The sequence below is a fragment of the Acanthopagrus latus genome, chromosome 6 (assembly GCF_904848185.1).
Source record: "Acanthopagrus latus isolate v.2019 chromosome 6, fAcaLat1.1, whole genome shotgun sequence".
NCBI classification, from domain to species: domain Eukaryota; kingdom Metazoa; phylum Chordata; class Actinopteri; order Spariformes; family Sparidae; genus Acanthopagrus; species Acanthopagrus latus.
This window is the reverse complement of record NC_051044.1, coordinates 20,413,784-20,436,447: the sequence shown is the minus strand read 5'-3', so window position 1 is coordinate 20,436,447 and position 22,664 is coordinate 20,413,784. Positions and strand designations below refer to the sequence as shown.

The following is a 22,664-nucleotide window of genomic DNA, read 5'->3' as shown; positions in this document are numbered from 1 at the left end:
CGCATGAAGGCATATGGAAGGCCAGTAAGGACTGGTGAGCATGGCTGTACATTTTGTCCAAGCTTACTGTCGTTGCATAACCCCCCCTGTACAGCATATGGAACTGGTAGACTTCATAAGGTTTTATTGGGATGTAAAATAAAGCAGAGAGAGAGAGAGAAACTCAAACCCGACACTCTCCGCCCTTCCACCCCGAAAATAGACATGGCACGCAGCAGACAGGACAGGTAGAGTCCCAAACATAGACAGAGACAGCAGACATTCACACACCTACTCAACTCAAAACACACTGCATTCACCTACTTATCCACTTCCTGGCTGAACTGACTGCTGGTTATTCAGTTACCACAAACTAGCTATTACGGCGGGGCCAGGTTTGTGTGTTTGTGCGTGTCACCCATGGCTGGCCCTGAATTCCAGGAAAAATGCTTGTAGCTTTCTAACACATGCTCAGATGTCAGCTTGCTCAACCGTCTTCTCACTCCTCAATCCCTCCTTTCATTCGTCACTCATTCACTGACACCATGCCTCCTTTTCTTTGGAGGGCAGGAAGGACAGATTTAGACTACTCTAGGGCATTTAAACAGTTTTACATTGCTTTCAGTTTAGCAGCCAAGCATCCAGACGGCTGAGCTCAGAGCGTTGTTATGTGACGCTCTGTCTTCTAAGTGAACGAATGACAGCGAAACTAGATTGAGAATTAGGTTGAGATTCTGCTTATTTCAAACTGGGGCGAAAGCAAGAAAAATATATGCGGTGGGGTAATGACATAGCATACTTGCGTAATCATTGGCTTTGATACAGAGGGCTGGAGTGACTGCACATCAAGGGGAGTGAAAGAGGGTGAGACATAACGGTCGGACTTGTAATATAAGGGGAACGGTGGCGGTTAGGGATATGACTCGGCAGAGGACAACTTTGAGGTGTTGCTGATACACCCGCCGGGGAGTGTCATGACTGGATAGCTGGAGATGTTGGGAAGTTGACTTTAGACTTGGAGAGCTGTGTGTAAACAAAGCACACACAATGTGAGACACATTCATCTCTCCTCCTGCAATTTTCTGCAATTAGTCAAACTGCTGGCTACAGTAGCTATTTGTGTTGCAGCAATGACTACTGTGATTGGGATGGATTGGTTCAAGAATCCGTTTCACAGATTGCAGAAAGAGGGCCAAGGTCAAATGGGAAACTTCTGGAAAATTACCTTGACATTTGTAATAACACAAATTACTACAAATTCAGCCATGGAACACAGTTTCAACTGTATGTTGTGTGGTTTAGTCCATGTGTCTAGACAGGGATGGTAGGTTTTTCAAAACTGGATATAATTGCTTTGCTTATTTCATACTTCAGTTTGAAGAAACCTTCAACAAACACCATTTCACATAAGCCCTAGATTGTTGTTGGCTAATGTTGAGCAGTAAGCTATACGAAACAACAGAGAGGGACAACTTTTTTCACATGTTCAGGTATTTCTTTTCCTCAGTCTTTCTTTTTTTTAATTATTTTGTTTCGCCCTTTATTCTATTTACATACAGTGGAGTGAGGTGACAGGAAAATGAGGAGTGAAACAGGTGGATGACATGTAACTTGATCTTAAACCACTAGGCTGCCAGGATGCCAGCACTGAATTGTTTTAAACAACAGTGAGTACAGCTAAAATGTCAGAAAAACAACTTTAGTGGCATGATGTGGATGGATATCATAGATAAGGGAGGGGTGTGCTGAAAAACAAAAAACTGATTGGCTATAAAAGCACAGAGCAAATGAATGATTGTTAAACTTTGTTAAAGATATAATAAGCAACATTTTCGCTTTCAAATGTTTAAAAAAGAACGAGATGTTTGTTGTTGATTTAGTTAAACTATCCACTTACATTATTCCAAATGTTTTATTCAAGGTAACGTTGCTAAGACTAATGGATCACTAAGTATTGCTCACTCGTAATGGAGCATGACTATTCATTGCCATCAGCAATAGTGGTTGTTTAAGAATGCAGACAATAACTCCTTCCTCCCACGCTGCTTTGTGACATCATCAAACTCCGTCTTTTGTTGGTGCATTTAAACCATACAAAAGATTTTATTGGGGAAGAAGCTACTCAGCTGCTGCATCTTTGAATGTGGATGGGAAACTGACTTCCTCAGAAAGACAACCGCTCAGAGTTACAAAAGCTAATAGACTCCATTGAGATTTTTTTTTTTTATTTGACCGATACCCAGAACTCGGAATGAACCTTCAATAATCTAAGGAGACACAGAAGTAAAGGCCACAGAGCCAGTTACACACACCTAGAAGTGTCAGGGTGATAATGGTGATACTCACAAAGCCAGCTCCAACAGACAAACAGAGAATAAAATGACTAGCAGAGGAAGAGTAGCGCAAGAAAGTGTAAAAGAGAAGGAAATGTGTTTCATTTCAAGTATGCAGACTTGCTTGTGTTCAGAAATCAGAAACTTAACCTACTTAGCTGACAATGTAGATATTTCTGTCTGTGTGTATGATTACCTGACCTATTTCTTCAGGGTGTGTAGAATGTATTTGTTAAAGGTCAGGACAATGTGACTCATCAGACCAGTGATCGGTAATGGAAATAAAACTCTCACCAGTCTCTCTGAGCGTCTTTCTCTTTGTGTGTGTGTGTGAGTGAGTGAGTGTGTGTGCTATTTACTCACATGTGATACTCTTGCTGGGTGTTGTGAGCTCCGTGTGAGAGAGGCTGTTGTTCCACTTGTCTCCCTCATTGCCTCGGAGCCTTTCTGGGGTGCCGTTTATCCTCAATATGAGTGGCTCAGTGTAGGTGTGGGCCACGTCTAAAATACAGAACAAACACAATTAAGACAGTAAAGCGTTTTTATGTCGGACCACAAAGTTTTATGCTTATGTTTAAGTTTGTTTTTGAAGGTTTTCAGGTCCGAGTTTTCGTTCCTGAATGAATAACTGCTTTCCATGTGGATATTATCAGCCATCAGCAACAAGCTGTTTTCCCTCTTGTAGTAAACGTGTCTACTCCCATGTCATTTCCCATCCACTAGCACTTAATTAATTTAAACCGAGTGGTTCTGCTGACTTCAACAACGCAGAAGATTTTGTCTGTTGGTGTGTGCTCTGTCCTGAAATTGCATCTGGAAGCAGTTAAATCCCAACCTCTTGGGACTGTTTAGGGGTCTATGTGCATGCTTGTGAAACCTGAAATCTGTGTGGGTCTATGTGTGTGCAGGGATGGCTGTTTGTGTGTGTGTGTGTGTGTGTGTGTGTGTGTCTGTGTGTGTGTTTAAAATGAACATATAGGAGGATGCACATGTAATATGCATACAGTAAATGTATGTCTGGGTGTTTTATGTGTTCACTGGTACCATGCAGTGCTCTAATGAAGCTGTTATTATGCACACACACTGATACATACATACAAACACACCACACAGAGGCCTTCAAAGCAGGGCAGGCTTGGGCCTCTGAGAGGTGCAGACTCATTCCTGGGCAAATGGGAGCCAGCTGGGTTTGATAAACACACACATACACACACACACAAACCAAACCACGTCCTGTGCGTGGACTCAACACTTCCCGGCTATGTTTATTTACTCTATCCACTCTGGCTCACTTCTCTATCTGTCCTCTCTTTCCTGTCCCCTGCCTCTCACACTCTTCATCTCCAGTTCACATTCCCTCTCCACTCTTACAAATAAATTCCTCCACATATTTGGCATAACTCTATACGTGAATTCCCACTTTCAGGGCTAAACCTATATAATGTTTGTGCAAAGGTACCTCCACTACAGGGAGCAGACAGAGAAAGATAGCAGAGAGCTCAGTTTAATGTCAAAGTCATTTAAAAAGTGATTTCTAAGGATGAGCTCAGTAGTTGGCAGACTCCAGTTTTCTGGTTCTGATATTGCGCTTGAATTGAAAAACTTTGCTTTATTCATTGACTTATAAGGGGAAGCAAACAAGGTACATGTCGAGGTCCAGGCAGGAGAATGAAGTCATTAGTGACAAGTTATTCACATGACTGAGCTGTCTATTTATTTAGAACTACACCTCACAAGATATCACATTTCTCAGCCTATATTGAAATGACAAAATGGAAAAAGACACTCATACTGGAATAACAAGGCTCATATGAATATGCACAATAATTTGTACCTTCGAAGTTTTTGTTTTCACATGTTGGTTGGTTTGTTGGTTTGTCAGGAGAATTACACAAAATTTACTTTACAGATTTGCACAAAATTGGAGGATGAGTGTTTGACCAGGAATAGACCCCTTTAAGTTTTGGAGTGGATCTTGTCAAAGGGACGGATCCTGGAATCTATTCTCACTTTCTTTAACATTGCAGACTACATTTTTTCTCATTTGGATGTGGATTAGGCTTGATTACATTTACTCAATTACTCGATTTGTTGATCACCAAAAACTTAGTCAGCTACTACTATGCTATTTTCTATTATCTAATTCTATAATTCCATCTTTTCACATATGAGGATATTTTGCATTTATATTTAATCAGACAAAACGAAACACTTCAAGATGCCATCCCAGATTCTGGAAAAAAATAGATGTTTCCCTGTTTTTTTGAAATTTTCATAGACCAAATGACTTATCTATCAACTGAGGACATGAATAATGTGAACAATCATCAGTTGCAGCCTTAAGTTATTACATTTTATTCCTTAAAAACATACATAAAAAACACCAGAGTCAAGCTTTTTTGACTTCATGAGATGAGTTTTTTCTGCTTCAGTGTTAGTTTTGATACAGGAGCAAAGCACACTTCTTGAAAACATTCTGAGCTAATTTTTGCAATATCTTCTCTCTACTGCCCAACTCTCAAACTGTCACAGCAAAGAAAAGGAGTGTTTGATGATTGATCACAGCTACATATTTTGTTCACTTATTAGAACAATGACTAACTACCAGTAAGTCATGCCTGATGCAGTAAAAGCTAAAGATGCTGATATAGGAAAGGACAACCACATGTCTTTAGTGAATTCTGTTAAACAGAACATGTTGCTGTTTGTGTGCTGTGTGTATCCGGAGTCTGTAACACACAGAGGGAAAGAGACATAGAGCAGAACATTTTTGCTATTGATTAATTAATTGAAAAAAGATTTGAAACATGGCAAAACATTTCAGTTATCCTGAAGGCTGTTTGACAAACATTTCTCTATTCTTTAGTCAAGCCCTTCTCTGCTGTTGTTTGGTACCACATTTAATTTACATCATATTCACTTACAAAAAATAGAACAACAAAGGGCTGACAGACTAATTCAATAAAAGTCTTTAGAATTACTTATTAAATGACTTATGAAGGGACACGCACGCAAATGTGTTTGGTTTTGCTAACAACGCTTGCAATATTTATTTGTGTGTTTTTAATGTTATATTGTTGACAGAGTGATCCCAGAATCATGAATTTGTTTATAAAAAAGATTACTGGAATATTACCCGAGTGCGAACGTGCAGGCACCCTTAGCCTGCCTGAAGGAACACTATCTTTATTTTCAAGTATATCAGAGCTCACAATCTGAATTGCTCCGTTATGAAAGGTGGTCTGACCTTGAAGAGGAACAGTGTTTTAATCATTGGAGGATTTGCGTTTGCCTTCACTTTCATGGGTTTGCGTGTGTGTTTGTGAATGTGTGCATTTGCAGACTTTTTGGTGTGTTGTGGGATTTCTGTGCGTGTGAAGTTGAAGACGTAAACAGGACCTGAAGGAACAGGAAGCACTTCCTGCTTTTCCGGTAGACAGTAGTACACAAACACCGCACACATACCTGTGCATTCACACATTCCTATATATCATCATCATTCTACACTGACCAAGTGTGGAGCCCTGTTTCTGATAATTTTCATAAAACCAAAATTAGTATAGAAAATGTGTTTTTAAGGTATTTTGTGATTATATTACTGCAATGTGTAGCCATTCTTTCACCTAGTTTTTGTTTACGGCAAAGACTTTCTCTTTCATTCAAGAATGGATCACTTAACTTTATTGTTATGAATCTTTAATCATTTCTCTGTCGTAAAAGAATTATCTGACCAGTATAAAAGACATATCGGCTCACACGTCAATGTTCCTATATCTAGTGTCAGCTCTCTCCACACAAACATATGTCTCCTGCATGTGGAAGCCATTTCTAAGACACATGTTGTATCCATTAGTCTCAATCAGCCGGCTTCAGATATGAAAGCCTCTAGTGAGAACTGTTGCCCTCAACACTGCCTAATGTCTAGTGTAAAGATATGTGTGTATAATAGCAAATGTATGTCACTAGCTAGCAGTGTACATGTCTATCTGTCATTACCATTCACCCGCTCATCCTTATTTTACTTTAACACTCTTAAGGAAGTTTTGAAGGAGGTGACATATGAGGTGACATACAAAGACCCAGTCAGTTCAAGGTCCCATTTTTTAATTCTCTGTTTACACATCATGTTTAATATTCCAATAATCAGTTAATCAATTAGCAATTGACCCATCAAAATCAGTTAGTAAATGATAATAGTCCATTGTTCTATGCACCTGGTATCCATTTTATTCAAATGTTGAGGATGGATCATGAAAAATTAATATTTCACCATGCCCTGGCGGGCAACGATTGACTTTAATGACTGTAGACAGTTGGCAGGCTTTTGAAAATATCGAGGTCAGTAACATCATTCAAACAAAAAGCGCTTTAGGTGGCATTTATTAGTTATACTGATGCTCTTCCTCATGTTGTTTTGATCTCGTTCTCTGGAAGCTGCTTTTGGGGGCAATTATGTCATTATCAAAGCCACACGAAGGCTCAGTGTAAGCAAACTTCGGGGAAAGGAAAGGACAGCCTTCTTCGGTGGAAGGTCGATGACTCCATTACAATCATTTCAAGAAGAGTCCAGTATTACTTCATCCGGGAAATACAGATTTGGCTCCTTGGGAATGTAACAAAAGTAGAAGCACTATTTGTGAAGGTACCAGCGTATCTCTGCCCTAGAGTTAATGTATAGAAAATATGCAACAAATACATATACAGAGTCTCTAAATATCTGTTTAACACCTGTGCATTCCTGCTGAGTATGTGTTTAACTACCTGGTCAACTGAACCCCTCCATACAAAGGTGTAATAGTCTGCTCCTTACTTTCATCTAGACCCTTGCTGCCAATGGAGCATCACGGGTTAAAAGTGTGTAGGTCTTGTGACTCAGTCAAAGATTTCTCTCTGTAAATGTTCAAAACCACTATTGTTGGAGCTAAACACATCCCCACCAAACCCCTAGTGCCATCCAAGCAGGCCTTCAACCAATTGTGTGCTGGCATCAGCATCAAACCACCAAACCGCGCAACCTCAGAGCCATTTCTGAGATCTGAGAAAGATGAGCCTCTAATTCAAATCAGACCAGAGCAATCAAGAGCCGCTGAGGAGATCGGACTGTGTGTTTACACGTGTGGGTGAGTATGTGTATTTGTTTGTGCACGCTTCACTGTCTATGTGTGTGTGTGTGTGTGTGTGTGTGTGTGTGTGTGTGTGTGTGTGTGTGTGTTCATGTATGTGCGTGTTCGTGTGTGTTTGTAATTTGGTTTATGTACACGTGTCAGTGGACCTGAAGGGGCGATTCAGAGGAATTTCAGTTTCCTAGTAAACAAACAGTAAACCATTGAAACAAAAACATATGGATCACAAAGGGTAGTGGTTTAAGCATAAACACAACACATACACACACATATTAACACACACATACGGGCTATGTGAGCTGGCAAGAGATGCGACATATCCTGGATCACCTGCAGGGGAGCACAACCTGCTGCTCCTCTGGGTATGATCTCTGAGGGGGAGTGTTGATTCACAGACAACAGAGAGCTGAGCCGAGGTTACATGCTGCTTTTTTAAGATATCTTTCTACTGCCTCACTGAGGCCTCTTTAGAGACACACTTTTAATGTGTATACAAAAGGAGGTCTCGTAGGTGTGTACACCCCTTTGGCAAAGGCACACGGTACATATGCACCCCACCAGCCACAGATGAGAGCAAACAGGCATTCAAAATACACCAGATGAGTTAATAAAATGAAACTTCATCACATAGCCTTTATTGACTCCAGAGGGGAAATTCACGTGATAGCAGCTGGAAGACAGGCTGAGAGGTAAGAAACAGAATGACATGAAATTATATTAATAAGGAAAATTACAAAAAAATAAAGAAGTAATCTATGAACTATACCATGTATATACATATAGTACATAGAATATTTATGTAGTAAATAAACATGTGCAGTACGACAAAAATATACACATCATTATATCATTAGAATCAGAATCAGAATCAGAATCAGAAAAGCTTTATTGCCAAGTACGATTTTACACATACGAGGAATTTGTTGTGGTGATTATCAGCAGTATGTGAATAAATAATAATTTTGACGTTGTCAAAGACATCTACGTGTTGAGATTATATTTAACATGCTAAAAAGCCTGAAAACCTCTTTCTCCCAGAAGTCCAAAGCTCTTGTGCTGGCGGTGCAGCACCAACATCAACACTCACACTAACTGACCTAACAAGCTAACAGTAGCTACAGTCAGTGGATGTAGAAAAGAATACAGTTAGCAGCATTTAGCAATTTGTTGGGAGTACGAATTCAAGGTGGCCATTTCTTACATACAGTGTTACACCTTTGAGTTTGCTTGATAACTAATAAGCTAAAGTTCTCAAATGAACGTAGTGAGTAAAAACCACAATATTTTCCTCCAAAATGTATCGCGGTGGAAGTATAAAGTTGCAGAAAATAGAAATACTCAACTTAAGTAAAGTATAAGGTCCTCTAAATTGTAGTGAACTGTGGTACTTGAGTAGACATACTTAGTTACATTCCATCACTGCTTCAGTCGGACGTGCACCATTCAGACCCAAATGGGCGCACACATTCCCACCGTGCTGACTCGTCTCTAAAAATCATAACGGTAGAGATAAGAGTTGAGGAAATTTCAAAGGAGACACAATGAGATGAGGATAAGAGCGACCGAGCAGAAGAATGTTCAGCAGAGCGGAGTTAGTGGAGACGACGCGGTAGCAGCTCTCTGGCCAGCACTAATGACTGGAACTGATTGAAACCACACACAAACCACAAGGGGTTCTGACCAGGACAAAGGATGATACAAAGAGAAGAAGAAGACCACAGCGACGGCATGGCTTTATGTGTATCTCTCAACAAATATACACACCCATACATGAACACACACACACAAAGAGAGGAAAAGAGGAGGCAATTGTTCAGCTGTAAAGCAGCCAAAAGCTGAAAGCACACACAGAGAAACATATACCCACAAACACACACACGCATTCATTGCACAGAGGGGCTGTGAGAGTGCAGTACTGGAATATGTCCAAAATCAGAGATTATAGCTGCTGAGAGAATGAAGCAGTGTAAGCTCATTAAAGACAAAAACTGTCTGCTGTTGAACAGGCTTAAGGGGAGTTTAATTGTGTTACTTTGTCTCTGAGATTCCTCCGGTTCCTGGGAAAATACTGAGCAGCTGCTTTGCTGACTGAGTGCTATTCTGCTGCGTTTAACACCAGGACACCGCCACCGGATCCACAAACACAAACCATACAGGACAACATATGGACGCTAAGGACAAACAGTGGTTGTATGCGGTGGAGGACAAACAGGCTTTCACACGGAGGGAGAGAGCGGCGGAATTAAAAGGACTTCACAGAGAATTGACAAAAAGTAAACAATCGCAAACAAGCCGTAAACAAACCGCTTGAGTGCATATATTGGCAGGCCGATGTTGGTATGAGTGTGCACGTTGGCAAACATGCGAAATGAAAACTGCAGCAATGCATATTTTGCTGGATAATATTTTTTAAATGATACATATAGAGAGCTTGAAGAAAGGTGCAAGAAAAAGTTTATCTTTTCCCCCAAAACTATATTATATTGTGAATTAATCATTTTTACAATGTTGGTCAAGTCCAAATTGATTGTTTTATTTATCTCTGCATTAGCTCTGTGACAATCTGGGGTTGAACGTTATCAAAAACACCTTTAAATTACATTTTGTTGTGATCTCTCATACAAATCACTGTCATTTTTTAATAGATTTTAATGTTCAGCTGTTGAATTCCTTCACTCAGACATAACCCAATTACAAAAACTTTGTGATGAAAATTACATCTTTAGCATAGCATTTTGATACAAACTGATCTAGACTGATTTCAACATATCAATATCAAAATATCAAGGATCAATATTTGACTTAAACTGTAAGAGACTATAACCACAGACATGGACAGGTAAGCATCAAACCCGTCACTGTACAGACCCCTGGCTCACGAATCTCAAGGAAAACAGACATTTTGCCCGGTAGTTTTTACTATAACATGTTGACACTATCTGTCAACAGTAATGGACATGGGTTATGAGGATTTGGAGACATTACTTGAGTCAGTAGGTGGTGTGTCTGTGTGTGTGGGATAGAGAGGGAGAGAGAGAGAGAGAAAGAGAGAGAGAGAGGCCACCGGAGCAGCAGCAGCTTCTCAAATGTTTGCGAGGTGGTGAAGGGAAGAAAAAAAAGCACGCTCATTTTCGTAGTTCAAATATGCTGTAAAAATGCCTCAAATTGCTCCTAGTTTATTTCAATCTCTGTGAGAAACCAAATTAGACACAAGCCTCAACAACCTCAGGGACCAAAAAGGGACAAGTAGGCAAATAGCTACATCTACACACTGCAGCAAAGCGAGAGGGAGAGATAAACACAATGTAGTTCAGACTGTGATGTAGACAGTGGAATTATTCTGCATAACAAAGCAACGGGATGAACAAAGTGACACGAGCAAGGGTCTAAACATGTGGCAGTGGGCTGATATGTGGACAGCATTTGCAGTCTCGGTTTGATACTGATGTTGCTTAATGACCTACACAGGCAAATATAGTCATCGGAAGATGGGATATTTCTATTAGAGGTGTGGTTCTTGCATCCCGATGCGGACATAGAAGATTCTGCATCCATGCAGTGACAGATCAGCCATGACCTGAGGAGGCGCTGCCAACACTGCAGTTCAACTCAGACAGAGGTGTGTGCAGCAGAGCCATGGTTGTGATATTTGCCACATTCAAGAAGTGCTCTGCTGAGATGTGAAAAACAATTAAAAGGACTTTGTAAATAAAAAGGGAGCTAAGATTTACCTGACTGCTGGTATTAACTAAAAGCAGCCCTGTGCAATATAAAGTATACAATATACAGAGATGTGTCATCATCGTAATCAAATCAAATCAATGAATCAGGCCAGCGAAGATCCACACCTCTAATATCTGCAAGGTGTTCTGATTTATCCAGGTCAGACATAGAGAGAGAGAGAGAGAGAGAGAGAGAGAGAGAGAGAGAGAGAGATGTGTGTGTGTGTGTGTTTCAGCACCAACACAGAGAAACGGAGAGTAACAGAAAGAAACTTAAACGCACACACAAAAGCAGAGAGGTGGGCGCAAAAAAGGAAGAGAAAAAATAGAGTGAAAGAGATGCCGGCGGTGAAAGAGAATGCGGGAATCTAGCATGTGGTGGTAAGAGGCTCCTATATAAACAGACAGCCTCATTGCATCTTCATGCCTGAGTGAGAGCAACACTCACAACAGCGAGAGGCGCACATCTGTCCACACACACACACGCGCGCACACACACAGCACCATTCAATGGCCTTGTAGTGACTGAGCAGAGCTTTATTGACTTTCAGCAGAAAAGACTGCTGGCCAAGCACGGCGTGGCAAGAGGGCTCAAACTCTCATCCAGTGCATCATGATGGGCTGTCACCCGTGCTGATGCTGCCAGCTCATTGCCATAATTAAACTATGGCCTCCAAAACTAACCATAGTCATGAATCACCCCAATGACACAGCGTCGACCAAACTGAACAGAGAGATTCCGAGTGCCATTATCAGTCACAGGGCTGTTACATTGGAATCTGTTTGATTGCGCGTATGTTATGATGGCATGGCAAGAACCTACTGAACGCACAAAAGCCTAGAAATGTTTTGGCATGCATCATTTCAGTATAGTCTTGTACGCCACTGGGGGGAAAAACATCTGGTCTGGTTCTGCCAATAAGGGAGAGACGAACAATCAGAACTTTAGGCGGTATTATGAATGGGCATGTCATCTTCCTAAATGGCCAGCTATCGACATTCATAAAAAGCAGGTGTGGATGACATTTCTGCAGATGTCCAAGCTGTTGTAAGTCAACTTACTGTAAGACACACAGCGACTCTGCTCCTCACAATATTTCAACTTCTTGAAACCGCTAAAGAAGACATGACACTCGGTACGAGAGAGGAGTGTGCGCGAGCTGCAGCGCACCATAGGAAAAGAATGGTGATGCACTTCTGTGTGATTGGTCACATAAACTGTACATTAACTTTCCCCTGGCTCCACCCACTTCCATTCACTGTCACTTTTCCACCTCTGGCCCTGTCTCATTTGCTCAACCACACATATCGCAGCGAGCTTTGCTACTCTTGCAACAACAAGAAAGTCTTTAAAGGTTATTTCTTCTTGGCATGTGGTTGTTCGTTACAACAAGCGACAAGCTTTGTTTGGGATCAAATGTTTGGCTGTTAGTGTTTCTGTAATTTAGTCAGTGTCATAGGCCACGTATTGACATTTCTACAAAATGACCACAGCTCAGGGCTGCTTTTTACATTTGTAAGCGTGACACCACTGGGTAGTTTTCAAGATGACCTGGGGGCATCACCAGCTGTGTTTGCTGCGATAGAACCGGGTGTGTTTTGCAGAGACCTCGGAAAATCTCCAGCTGTGTTTGTGGCGACCAAGACAGGCATTTTAAACCGAAACATCTATTTCAAACTCTAACCAAGTGTGTTTTTTTGTACCTAAACCTAACCACAGTACAAGCACAACAGATCTTCAACAGAACCATGGTTTGTAGACACATACATAGCCAACATCTATTCTGGTGATAGATTTGGTAACATCCTGACCTGGACTCTGAGGGTGACACATGACTTTACAGAAGTAATGACATTGGGTCCATGTGTGAAACATTAATTCAACTGCTCCTTGCATGTGTAGCAGCTTGGACTGGAATAAAGAGTGCCATCATGGAACGTTGTTATCCATTTGTAATAATGCATCCATGAGCAAAAAGTCAACTCAAGCCTGAGTTAGATTTACTGTATATGTGCCTGTTGTGTTGCCCTGCAGTCTGCAGGCAGAGGGGGGGTGGGTTTGGTGGGCAGCAAAGTGCTGAAAGCAGGGCCTTGTTGCCCACAGAGGTAGCCTGACCAATCTTCTCCTCCCCACCCTGGCTCACCTACATACCCTCAGTGCACACACACACACACACACACACACACACACACACACACACACACACACACACACATACACACAACCAGTCAGCCAGAGAGCAGTCTAACTTGGGTGAAGCCACAGTTCTACTTTGTGTTGGCTTCGTAAGGGGGAGAGCACAGGTAAAGTCAGCTCAGTCACAAGAACATGTTCGGGCACACACCAACTGTTTAATAACTCTAAAACTCTTCACAGAGGCATTATCATTAAATCTGATGCTGTACTTAAACTCATCGCGGTGAACCGCAGTGTATCAGAAAACAGAGATGTGCGTGTGTGCATCCTATATATTTTACACATTGGATACAGTAATAATTATACATTTGGTTGAGACTTGCCTTTAAAAAAAAAAACAAAAAAACCCCAGTATACTTAGAGAAAGCCATCAACCATTGAAGTGGCGGTCTCCCATGGCAGCAAGCCACTTAAATCTCTGCACACCTCTCTAACTGTTTACCACACCTACCCCAGTTACCCCATAGGACCTGCAGCCTGCTGAGAAACACGCAGTGCTGCTGTATTCTCACTGAAAATTGAGGAAACTCCAGTAATGTTGTCTGATCCTGGATGACTCATTCAGGCACAATACTTCCTCAAGTGCCGTTGTTCCCGCCCTGGCGTCAGTCAGCCCTTGCCATGACCAATCACACAAGGGGGAAGGGTCACGAGTTCATACCCAAATTCCCAGGGGTCCAATTCAAGCGTTCCGTGGCGCTGGATTGTCCCTGACCCCTCAGATCATCCAAGGCGGGACGTCCCCCACATCTCCCATCACCCCGGTACACAACTGTTTTATCAGTCAGCGAGAAGACCTCTGACCTGATGACTCATTATGACGTCCACCAAAAAACACAAAGTGATTAATTGTCGGAATGAGTGGGGAGTCACTAGAACAGAATCTCTGACTTTTAAAAGTTTCTAACCGTGTGACTCATTCCACTTTGGAAAAACTGACACCGGCGTGTAGGCACTATCACAAAAGTAAATAAATCGGTCCATTCTTGTTTCTCCTATAGCTTGTTAGGGAAGGAAAATGTGTTTCATGCAGCCATACATTCACACACATACTGGCCAACCTCTGCCAACAATCAGGTCGGCATGAATGAAAGAACACGGAGAGGCTTTCTCTCTCAGCACTTAATCCTCAAAGTCCCATTTTTCATAATAAAAGGCTGGCACACACCAAAACCAAAAAAACAAAAAACAAAACAAAAGGAGGTTTAATTGAACTTGGTGGTTGTGGTTATAAACGTTAGTCTATTCGAGGCACGTTCAGACCCGTCACAAACTGTTTGTTGATTGTCTTTCTCCAACACAAAGCACAAACGCGCAGAAAATATAACCAGCTACACACCAGAGTCCGGACAGCTGTTTGTTTTTTTTAAAAAAAAAATGTTCTCCTTACCTTCACTTGGACAGGGATCGGGGTTCGGGCAGCCGTTTTCTGTCTCTGCGGTCGAGGTTGCGTGCGAACTGGGTGGTGCAGCCGGTAAACTGGGGTCCCCATCATCGGGTGGCTCTGGGGAGATGGCAGGGGCGCTCCTCTCCTCATCCATGGGCGTGGGAGCAGGTGGAGGGGCCAAGGAGTGAGCCTGAAGAGGAGGTAGATGAAGATATTATGACATGCAACAGATGATTGTCATGTGAAAGCTCTATCACTGAAGTCTGGATTGGGTAGCAAGCCATCAGGGCATGCTTAGTCAGGCAAGGCGGGACTTGACGCAGCACGAATCCCTCTCACCACAACAGGAAATACCTAATAACAGCTTCCTTTGATTTAATAGTTTTCAGGCTCTTTAAACTTATGTTGTGAACAATAATAGTGGTCTCTGTTTATTTATGTACATGTATACAGCCTTTCTGAGAGTTTCAAGCAGTCAAGATGAATCCTTTCAACGCTAAAACATGAGATGAAAAGACAAAGGGGGAGAAAAAAAAGAAGCACAGAGAAGAAAAGACTAAATCATTACCGAGAAAAAGATGCCAAGCTTTCAGATAGTAGCAAACAGTCCGTGTCGTGCTGACTCACTCACCAGAAATGTGCATGAAATTTCTGGATTTGAATGTTTCACTCAACATCTGCAACAAGCCGGCAGAGAGCTTTTACAACCTATTATGTTTCTGACAACCTTTTTACTTTAACTCTCTACTTTTAAACACAGATATCTGTATTTTATACTCCTTACATGTTCAAATCAGGCCCGTACTTTAGTTTTAATGCATTTGATGGGGGAATTATGGGTTCTTTTTTTATTTTGTATCATTGCACAATGCCTGCCCGTGCATACTGGGCACAGCAGATGAAGCAAGACACAACAGCATAAAAAGCCGGAAAACAGACGGAGGGGGAGACGTGTTAGTGTCTCGTATGTGCAGAGACCCTGCCGCCCGCTGCCAGGATCTTCTCATTTTCTCAATTTGTTGCCGTGCTTTACCAACCCAACATGTCGATATTTCACATCCTGGGAATGACACAAACGCCAGTCAACAATCTCTCTGGTGCTTTTACAAACAGCTCACACGAAACCTACCGATTCAACGTTTAAGTTTAATAGTCGTAAAAATGGACAGCAGAAATGTCCTCCAGAGGGAAACGTTTTACTCTTCTACTTTGAGTACACCTCAGAGCCTGCACTTTATCACTGTTGCTTGAGTAAAAACACGGCAGTAGTTATGAAATAAATGCACTGGAGTTGATGTATAAGTAGAAAATGGCAATACTTAAGGAAAAACACATGTATGTTGTTGATGCCCTGTTTAAGAAGGGCCAAAGTCGCCCCCATCTGCTGAGCAGACAGAGGTCCCTCGGGGTGCAGAGGACATTGCTTTGAACATTTTATGACACTGTGGTGGCATAATTTAACTTCATGTATACTTGATTCTTTTCCCTGTACTTGTTGCATCTTTAGCGGTTCTAACAAGTGGATTTCCCTGTTGGGGGATAAGTAAAGCCTATCTAATCTAACCTAATCTAATCTAATGTACCTTAAGTTGTACTTAAGTAAAGCACATAAGTAAATTGATTTGGTTACATCCCATGGCTGTGCTGAGTTAGTAGGCCTTTTTTTGTGTTGATATAAAGTTAAAACGCAAATCTACAATTCTTCAACAATAATAGCCTTGTTATATATATCATTTTTGGCACAAGGACGCAGTCGTGGCTCTTTCTCTGCTCAGTCATAAACAGACTTCCTGTCGTTTAACTCTCCCACTTTTTATTTGCTTTTATTTGTTTTATCAGATCTTTCACTCAGGGACGGAGAGACAGGAAGCTACTGGACACCTTCTTTACGGGGAATAGGTTCAGTGTATGTGTCACGTGCCATCGTGTGTTTGGGGCGCGCCTCCCCCGCCACAGCAGCTCAGCTGGACAGCTGTTTGCGCGCTCCCGCGGCTCCGCTCCGCAACTCGCTGCCCCCCAAAACTTTTGACAAGTTAAGCCTGAGTTTTTCTGAAAGGCGCTCGATGAAGCCAACTCTGCAGAGCTTGTGTTCGATTCGTACACTTTTCCTCGCCTAGAAATGCCTGTAATTGACCGGGTTTTACACTTCAGGGGAGGTGAGAAGGTTCAGTTGTAGTTGGAAGTTTCGGGAAAAGAGAAAAAGACGCACCTCACATTTCGAAACTGTGTCAAGCTTCTGGGTAAATATAGGAACATTTATCCGGGTTTTCAGACAGTGACATTTAGAGGGACATTTACGATTACATTCAGCTTTATAATACTAAATGTTGTTGTTTGGTAACGGGCGTCTTCTGTTTACCTTTATTGCATGTCTGCGCCCTGCTTCCCCTTAAACGAGTCCCTGCACGCTCAGACCGAGCTCAGCTGCAGTGTGGGGATCCTTCTTGTGACTGGATTTAGACTTTTGATCAACAACAACAACAACAACAACAGCACAGGGGGAAAAAAACAACCTCCTACCTTCTCTCTGGCTGGGACACGGTGCAGCCAAACCTTCGGCTAATTCATTCTCTGACCGCTCCAGGTGGACTTCTCGCCCTCCGACACCTTCCCCGTCCTCTTTCCCTCCACACTCGTCACTTCACACGGCCACCAAATCGGTTTTCGACTCATGTAGTTAGCCCCCCACCAAAAATCACTCAGAATTCAATGCATTTTTCCTCCAGCGAGGATAGTTTGTTCTCTCCGCCTCCAAAGTTTCTCTCTCCGGCTCGCCCCGTCCTCCAGCACACCAGATGTTGGGGAAGTTTGAGTTGCCTCTGCAGGCAGCTCGCCGAGCGCTCTTTGTCTGCGCTGCAGGTTTCCTCACCTTCTACTGCACTTTTCCTGCAAACGAAGTCCCAACACGACCAGCACCACCACCGTCCCCAAACTTGCTTGAACTCTTGCAGCAGTGTGGGCAGTATCCGTCCCGTGCGCTCGCCGTCTCCTCTCTCTTCACTCCCACTACACTGGCCTCAGACTTCTGTGCTGCAGCGATTGGACAGGAAACTACAGTCAGCAGTGATTGTGCTTCCTCCAGGCTAGAAAACTGCTTGGGCTGAACTATACTGTCATATAATTACCCCTTAACCTGAACCAGACACGGCACTAACACAGGGTAGCTTTCATCAGGATTTATGAGCCCAGGGACCATATGTCTTGTCATTAATAATAGAACAACTGTTTGTGAGGAGAACTTCTTTTCATATATGTGTGTGTGTGTGTGTGTGTGTAGAATAGCAAATAATGCTCACTCTAAATCATGCGAATACAATGTTGCATATGGTGCTCAGTTAGGGTGACTTTTGACCTTTTAATCCTATAACACGCCCTTAATGTTGTGATGTCCGTGCTGCTGTATTTCTGTCAGTGCTTCAGGTGAGAAAAAAAATCTCTTATTCTTCAAACCAGTCATGTTTTTTGCTCGATAAGAGGCCGAGTACATGTTTCGTACTCCGGGGTGAGTCGACCAAATCACTGTCAGCTGCGGGTTCACTGTTTTTACTTTGCGCGTGTAGTGACTCACTGTGGGAATCTTTTTTTCTTCATTCATTCTGGTTTGGACGAGGCCTTTAAAGATGCCCCTGCAAAACCAAACCAGGTCGTTTTGTTCAGTGATGACTCAGGAGCCATTATTCATCCCCATTATAGTCATCTTTGGGTTCAGAAGTAATCACTAACAAAAGTGCTCAAAGGACATCAGCTGGTTAATCTTCAAAAGTTACAACAGTTACTTCATCTAACTTCAAAACTTGGAAGTTACTTGCGGGAGTTTTTCCTAAAAACAAACCCCCAAAAATACTGTGTAGACTCATATAAAAATAATCCAGATCATTTTCTTCCTCTTCACTGTGTTCAGACGCTTCTGAGCATAAACCTGAGCCAGTAATTGCATGAGATTAGGACTCTCTCTCTATGTATATATATATATATATATATGTATGTATATATGTATATATATATGTATATGTTTATACACACATACATGCATACATACACACACACATATACTTATATGTATATGTATAATATATATATATATATATATATATATATATATATATATATATATATATATATATATTACTGTATATAAATACCATTTTATTTTCTCAGCTTCACTGCTTTGGTGTCACAAACGCTGCTGACTCTCTTCATGCACTCTCTGGCTCACTCTACCAATGCTGCTGTCTCGCTCACCTGTTGGGCCAGAGAGGAGGGGAGGACTCTTGATGGTGTGTTTATAAACAGCAACAACACATCCTGAACCGTGTATACTGCAAATGTGAAATGACATCAACATATGCCAAAACACTACAGCAAGATTTATGAGTATTTATGAGAGTCTTGAGCCTCGGGTCTAACCTGTGTACCTATTTCAGCCTTGGTTTCCTTTTTTTTTTCTCCTTGTTTTAATTTTCCTTTATTTTTCTTTCTTTGTGCAATAACTTTGTGACAGATGAAACAACAATTAATCTCCAACTCTGAAGGCATTACTGATAATAGCCTTTACTGTTTAATATTACAAACAATAAGGCAGATGGAATGAAATAAACTACCAAGTGATTAGAATTTTGTGACATTTCTGGGGGCCCACATAATACAGGAAGACACAGCCCGCGACAGACAGGCCTGTCTGTCCTGCCATGTTGCAGATGACGAGGGGGTTTTCTGTGATTGATTGCTGGAAGGCGTGTCAGGGGCGCGAGGTAATTCACAGCAACAAATCTACTTGAGACAGGCCCCATCTTTACTAACAACATGATAACCTCCTGCTCAATTTGTGTTCGCCATCACTCAGCCGGAACAGACAGGCTTTGACACTGAAGTATTTGTAGGATTTGTGCTCTGTGGGCGCTCCGTGTCTGTCTGGGCACGAGGGTCAGAGTGTGTGTGGGCAATGGTAGCGTTAGAGAGATCTAGTTCCAGCAAGAACCTTTTTTTTTTTTTTTTTGGCTGTTTATATTTTGGTTTGTGAAAGAAATCCAGACATACTTTGTTTTACTAAGGACAGCTGTGTACTTACAGTTCAGCAGACCTGACCCACTTTATGATCCAAATATTTTTCATACACATAATTCTTACAGATTTAACATTGAAAATGGAGGGATCTTAACAAAACCCTACTGCTGAACAGAGGTACGGCAGTGACAGCCAACAGCAGCATTTTCAAGGTCTCTTTGAGCTAATTGATATAAACACGTTGGCTCCCCGCTGCCTTACATGCATTGCTTACCAATGTGTCATTTACTGCAGGGGATTTTTAACAGGATGGGACAAGTCCCAAATTGTATCAAATTAAAATTCAAGCCCATTTCAGCTAATTTGCAGGATCACAATGTGTTAATGAGAAAAAAAGTTTCGTCTTTTATCAGGCATCACCACATCAGCTGAACCTGATACAGTACAATTAGAGTGTAATCAAAACAGAAGAGCTGCGTAAATAAACCAGATGCGAGCTTCAAAAGAGCCTTAGGACTGTTGACATGACGCTGTGGCTACATTAAAGTCTTGTGTGTTTGGACAAGACTCAGTCCCTCCACCTAATCCAGCTCTGAACAATGAGAGCAGAGACGTTTTCTTGTCATCGGCTTCCTGAACAGCTCCGTGCCCTCTCTCCTCTTACTTCCGTTCATGACTCACACACCCAGCCTCGCCGTTCACCGCACCCACGAGGCCCTCTACAGAACGCTAACACAGCTTCCATTTCTACTCCTCACTCTGTGTTTTACATAATTTTTTAAGCAATTCACAGGTGCTCAGTGGTAATTAAATCAAACCTCATTAAACGGTTATTTAATGGCTTTTAAACACACTTATCACAGAGAAGGTGGCCGGTGCTTAACACCTTACAGAGTTGCTGTTTCCCTTTGTTCTGGGTCTAAGTGGCAGCTTCCCTTCAGATGTGAGCAGGGGACTCTTGGCAGAAGAAGAACATGGCAGCGTCTCACCACATTCCTCACCTCCAACAGTGCTATCAAATCAGCTTCCAATTATGAAGCGGGAGCCGCTGCTAAAGCACACACACACACACACACACACATACGGATTTTATTACATGCAGAGAGACAGAAATAACTGCAAATAACATCACATCTCAGCCCTGAACAGTAACTGTCTTCTTGCAGAAGAGTCAGATAAGAAAGTTGATAAAGCACTAACGCCTGTACAGGAAATGCAAAATCTGCAAAATGGTAACCAAATACATAGAGCTGCACCTCTAAAGCTCATTAATTAATATGTTTAATCTCATTTGTGACCTTTTGTTTCAAATGTTTATGCCAAGCTAAGCTGCTTCTTACTAAGGTCCGTAATTACCAGACATGACATTGGTATCGATCCTATAATCTAACTCTAAAAAAATGCCAAAATACTGCTTTAAAGGATAAGTTATTCTAAAATGAAAATTCTGTCATTATTTACCCTCCCGAATGTTGATGGAAAGTCAGATGACATATTGTAGTCCGCAAAAACAACAGTATTGCAACATTCTCCCTAAACCACAGAGCTGGATGGGGACTACAAAAAATGAACAATGGGAAACAAACATAAGACTACTTGTTACAGCTCATACGGCATAATGCAAGTCTCTGGAAGCCCCGAGATCCCAAATAAGTGTATAAAAGACGTTGTTTACATCCCTTTTAAAGTTGAGATCCTCACTGTATCACGAGACTGCTCATCAATCTGGGATCCCAGGCCTTTCCTGAAAAGCATTATGCTAGACAATCTGTACGAAATCATTATAATGTATATACTATTCTGTCATAGTAACGTTTCAAAACAAGTCCCCATCTACGTCGGTTGTTGAGTAGAATGCTAATTTGAAGCTCTTCAATTGTTTTGTGGATGAGGAAACTTCACCTGACTGTCCATCTACATGAGGGTGAGCAGATAACCGAGTCAATTTCCATTTTTGGGGATATGAAAAATGAATATTATGTCTCACATTGTGCGTTGCTTCTACAATATTTTGCCTTGAAAATCAATGACGTTCTCGTCATTAGAGGGAATTTTACTGTGTCAGTCAGAGAGGGCCAACACTGAATTAAAAATATACAGCACCCCCTTTTATTTTACTCCTTGACTGAAAGTTTTTCAGTCACACCTCAAGCTGGAAGGTATAATTTATGTGCCAAAGCATACAGGTACTTTCTAAGTTCTGCTACATACTGCACCAAGGTCAACTTGTCCTCACAGAAGCAATCATGCCATGCTTCACTATGTTGAAAGCGACTCTACCCTCCTCGCAGCACGTAGACCTGTTCTTTGTTTGGCTTAGGCCTCTGAGGCTTTCGAGGCTTTCCAGTCCACTGAGATCCAGCAGAGAAAGAGCAGGTTGCCTTCTCAAGCTCACCGGCGCTGGAGGACTGAGGTGAGAGCTGCTCCACCGCTCCGGGACAACTGACCAGACTGCGAGAGGTGTCACATCCAGACCCTCCCCTCCTCATCAGATCAGCAGACAGGCGGGGTGGGAGGGGCACGCAGAGGAAATGTAGAGATTGAGAGAGGGAGGGGGTCCAGACAGAGGCCGAGAGAGAGAGAGAGAGAGTGAGTAAAGTGTGTGTGTAGGTGTGTGTTCACAGGAGGGTGAAACTAAAGCCACACACACACACACACACACACACACACACACACACACACAGTATCTGCTGAGACCGTCTCTGAGTATTATTTTAAACTTTTGACGCTGATTGTTACAGTGGTGAACGGTCCGGTGTGTGAGAGTGAGAGAGAGAGAGAGAGAGAGAGAGAGAGAGAGGAGAGGAGGGTGAAAATGTGGTTCCAATCACTCACAAAGATGCTTTTGTTCTGTAGCAGGGGCCCTCTCTCTCTCTCTCTTTCTCTCTCTCTCTCTCTCTCACTCGCTCCCCCTTTTCT

The 22,664-nt window shown here is 42.1% G+C and overlaps 1 protein-coding gene across 2 annotated transcripts in view; it reads right to left on the bottom strand.

Annotated features, from left to right (window-relative positions):
• Positions 1-17,787, bottom strand: part of mdfi (MyoD family inhibitor) — a 30,984-nt gene extending 13,197 nt beyond the window's left edge. The window contains exons 1-3 of one of the 2 annotated variants that reach the window (XM_037099609.1): positions 17,262-17,787; positions 14,745-14,931; positions 2,676-2,813 (exon numbers count right to left, since the gene is read on the bottom strand). In XM_037099609.1, the coding sequence (XP_036955504.1) occupies positions 2,676-2,813; positions 14,745-14,895 (289 nt within the window). In that variant the 5' untranslated portion in view covers positions 14,896-14,931; positions 17,262-17,787. The other variant, XM_037099610.1, reaches the window with a different exon arrangement.
• Between the last annotated feature and the right edge of the window lie 4,877 nt (positions 17,788-22,664).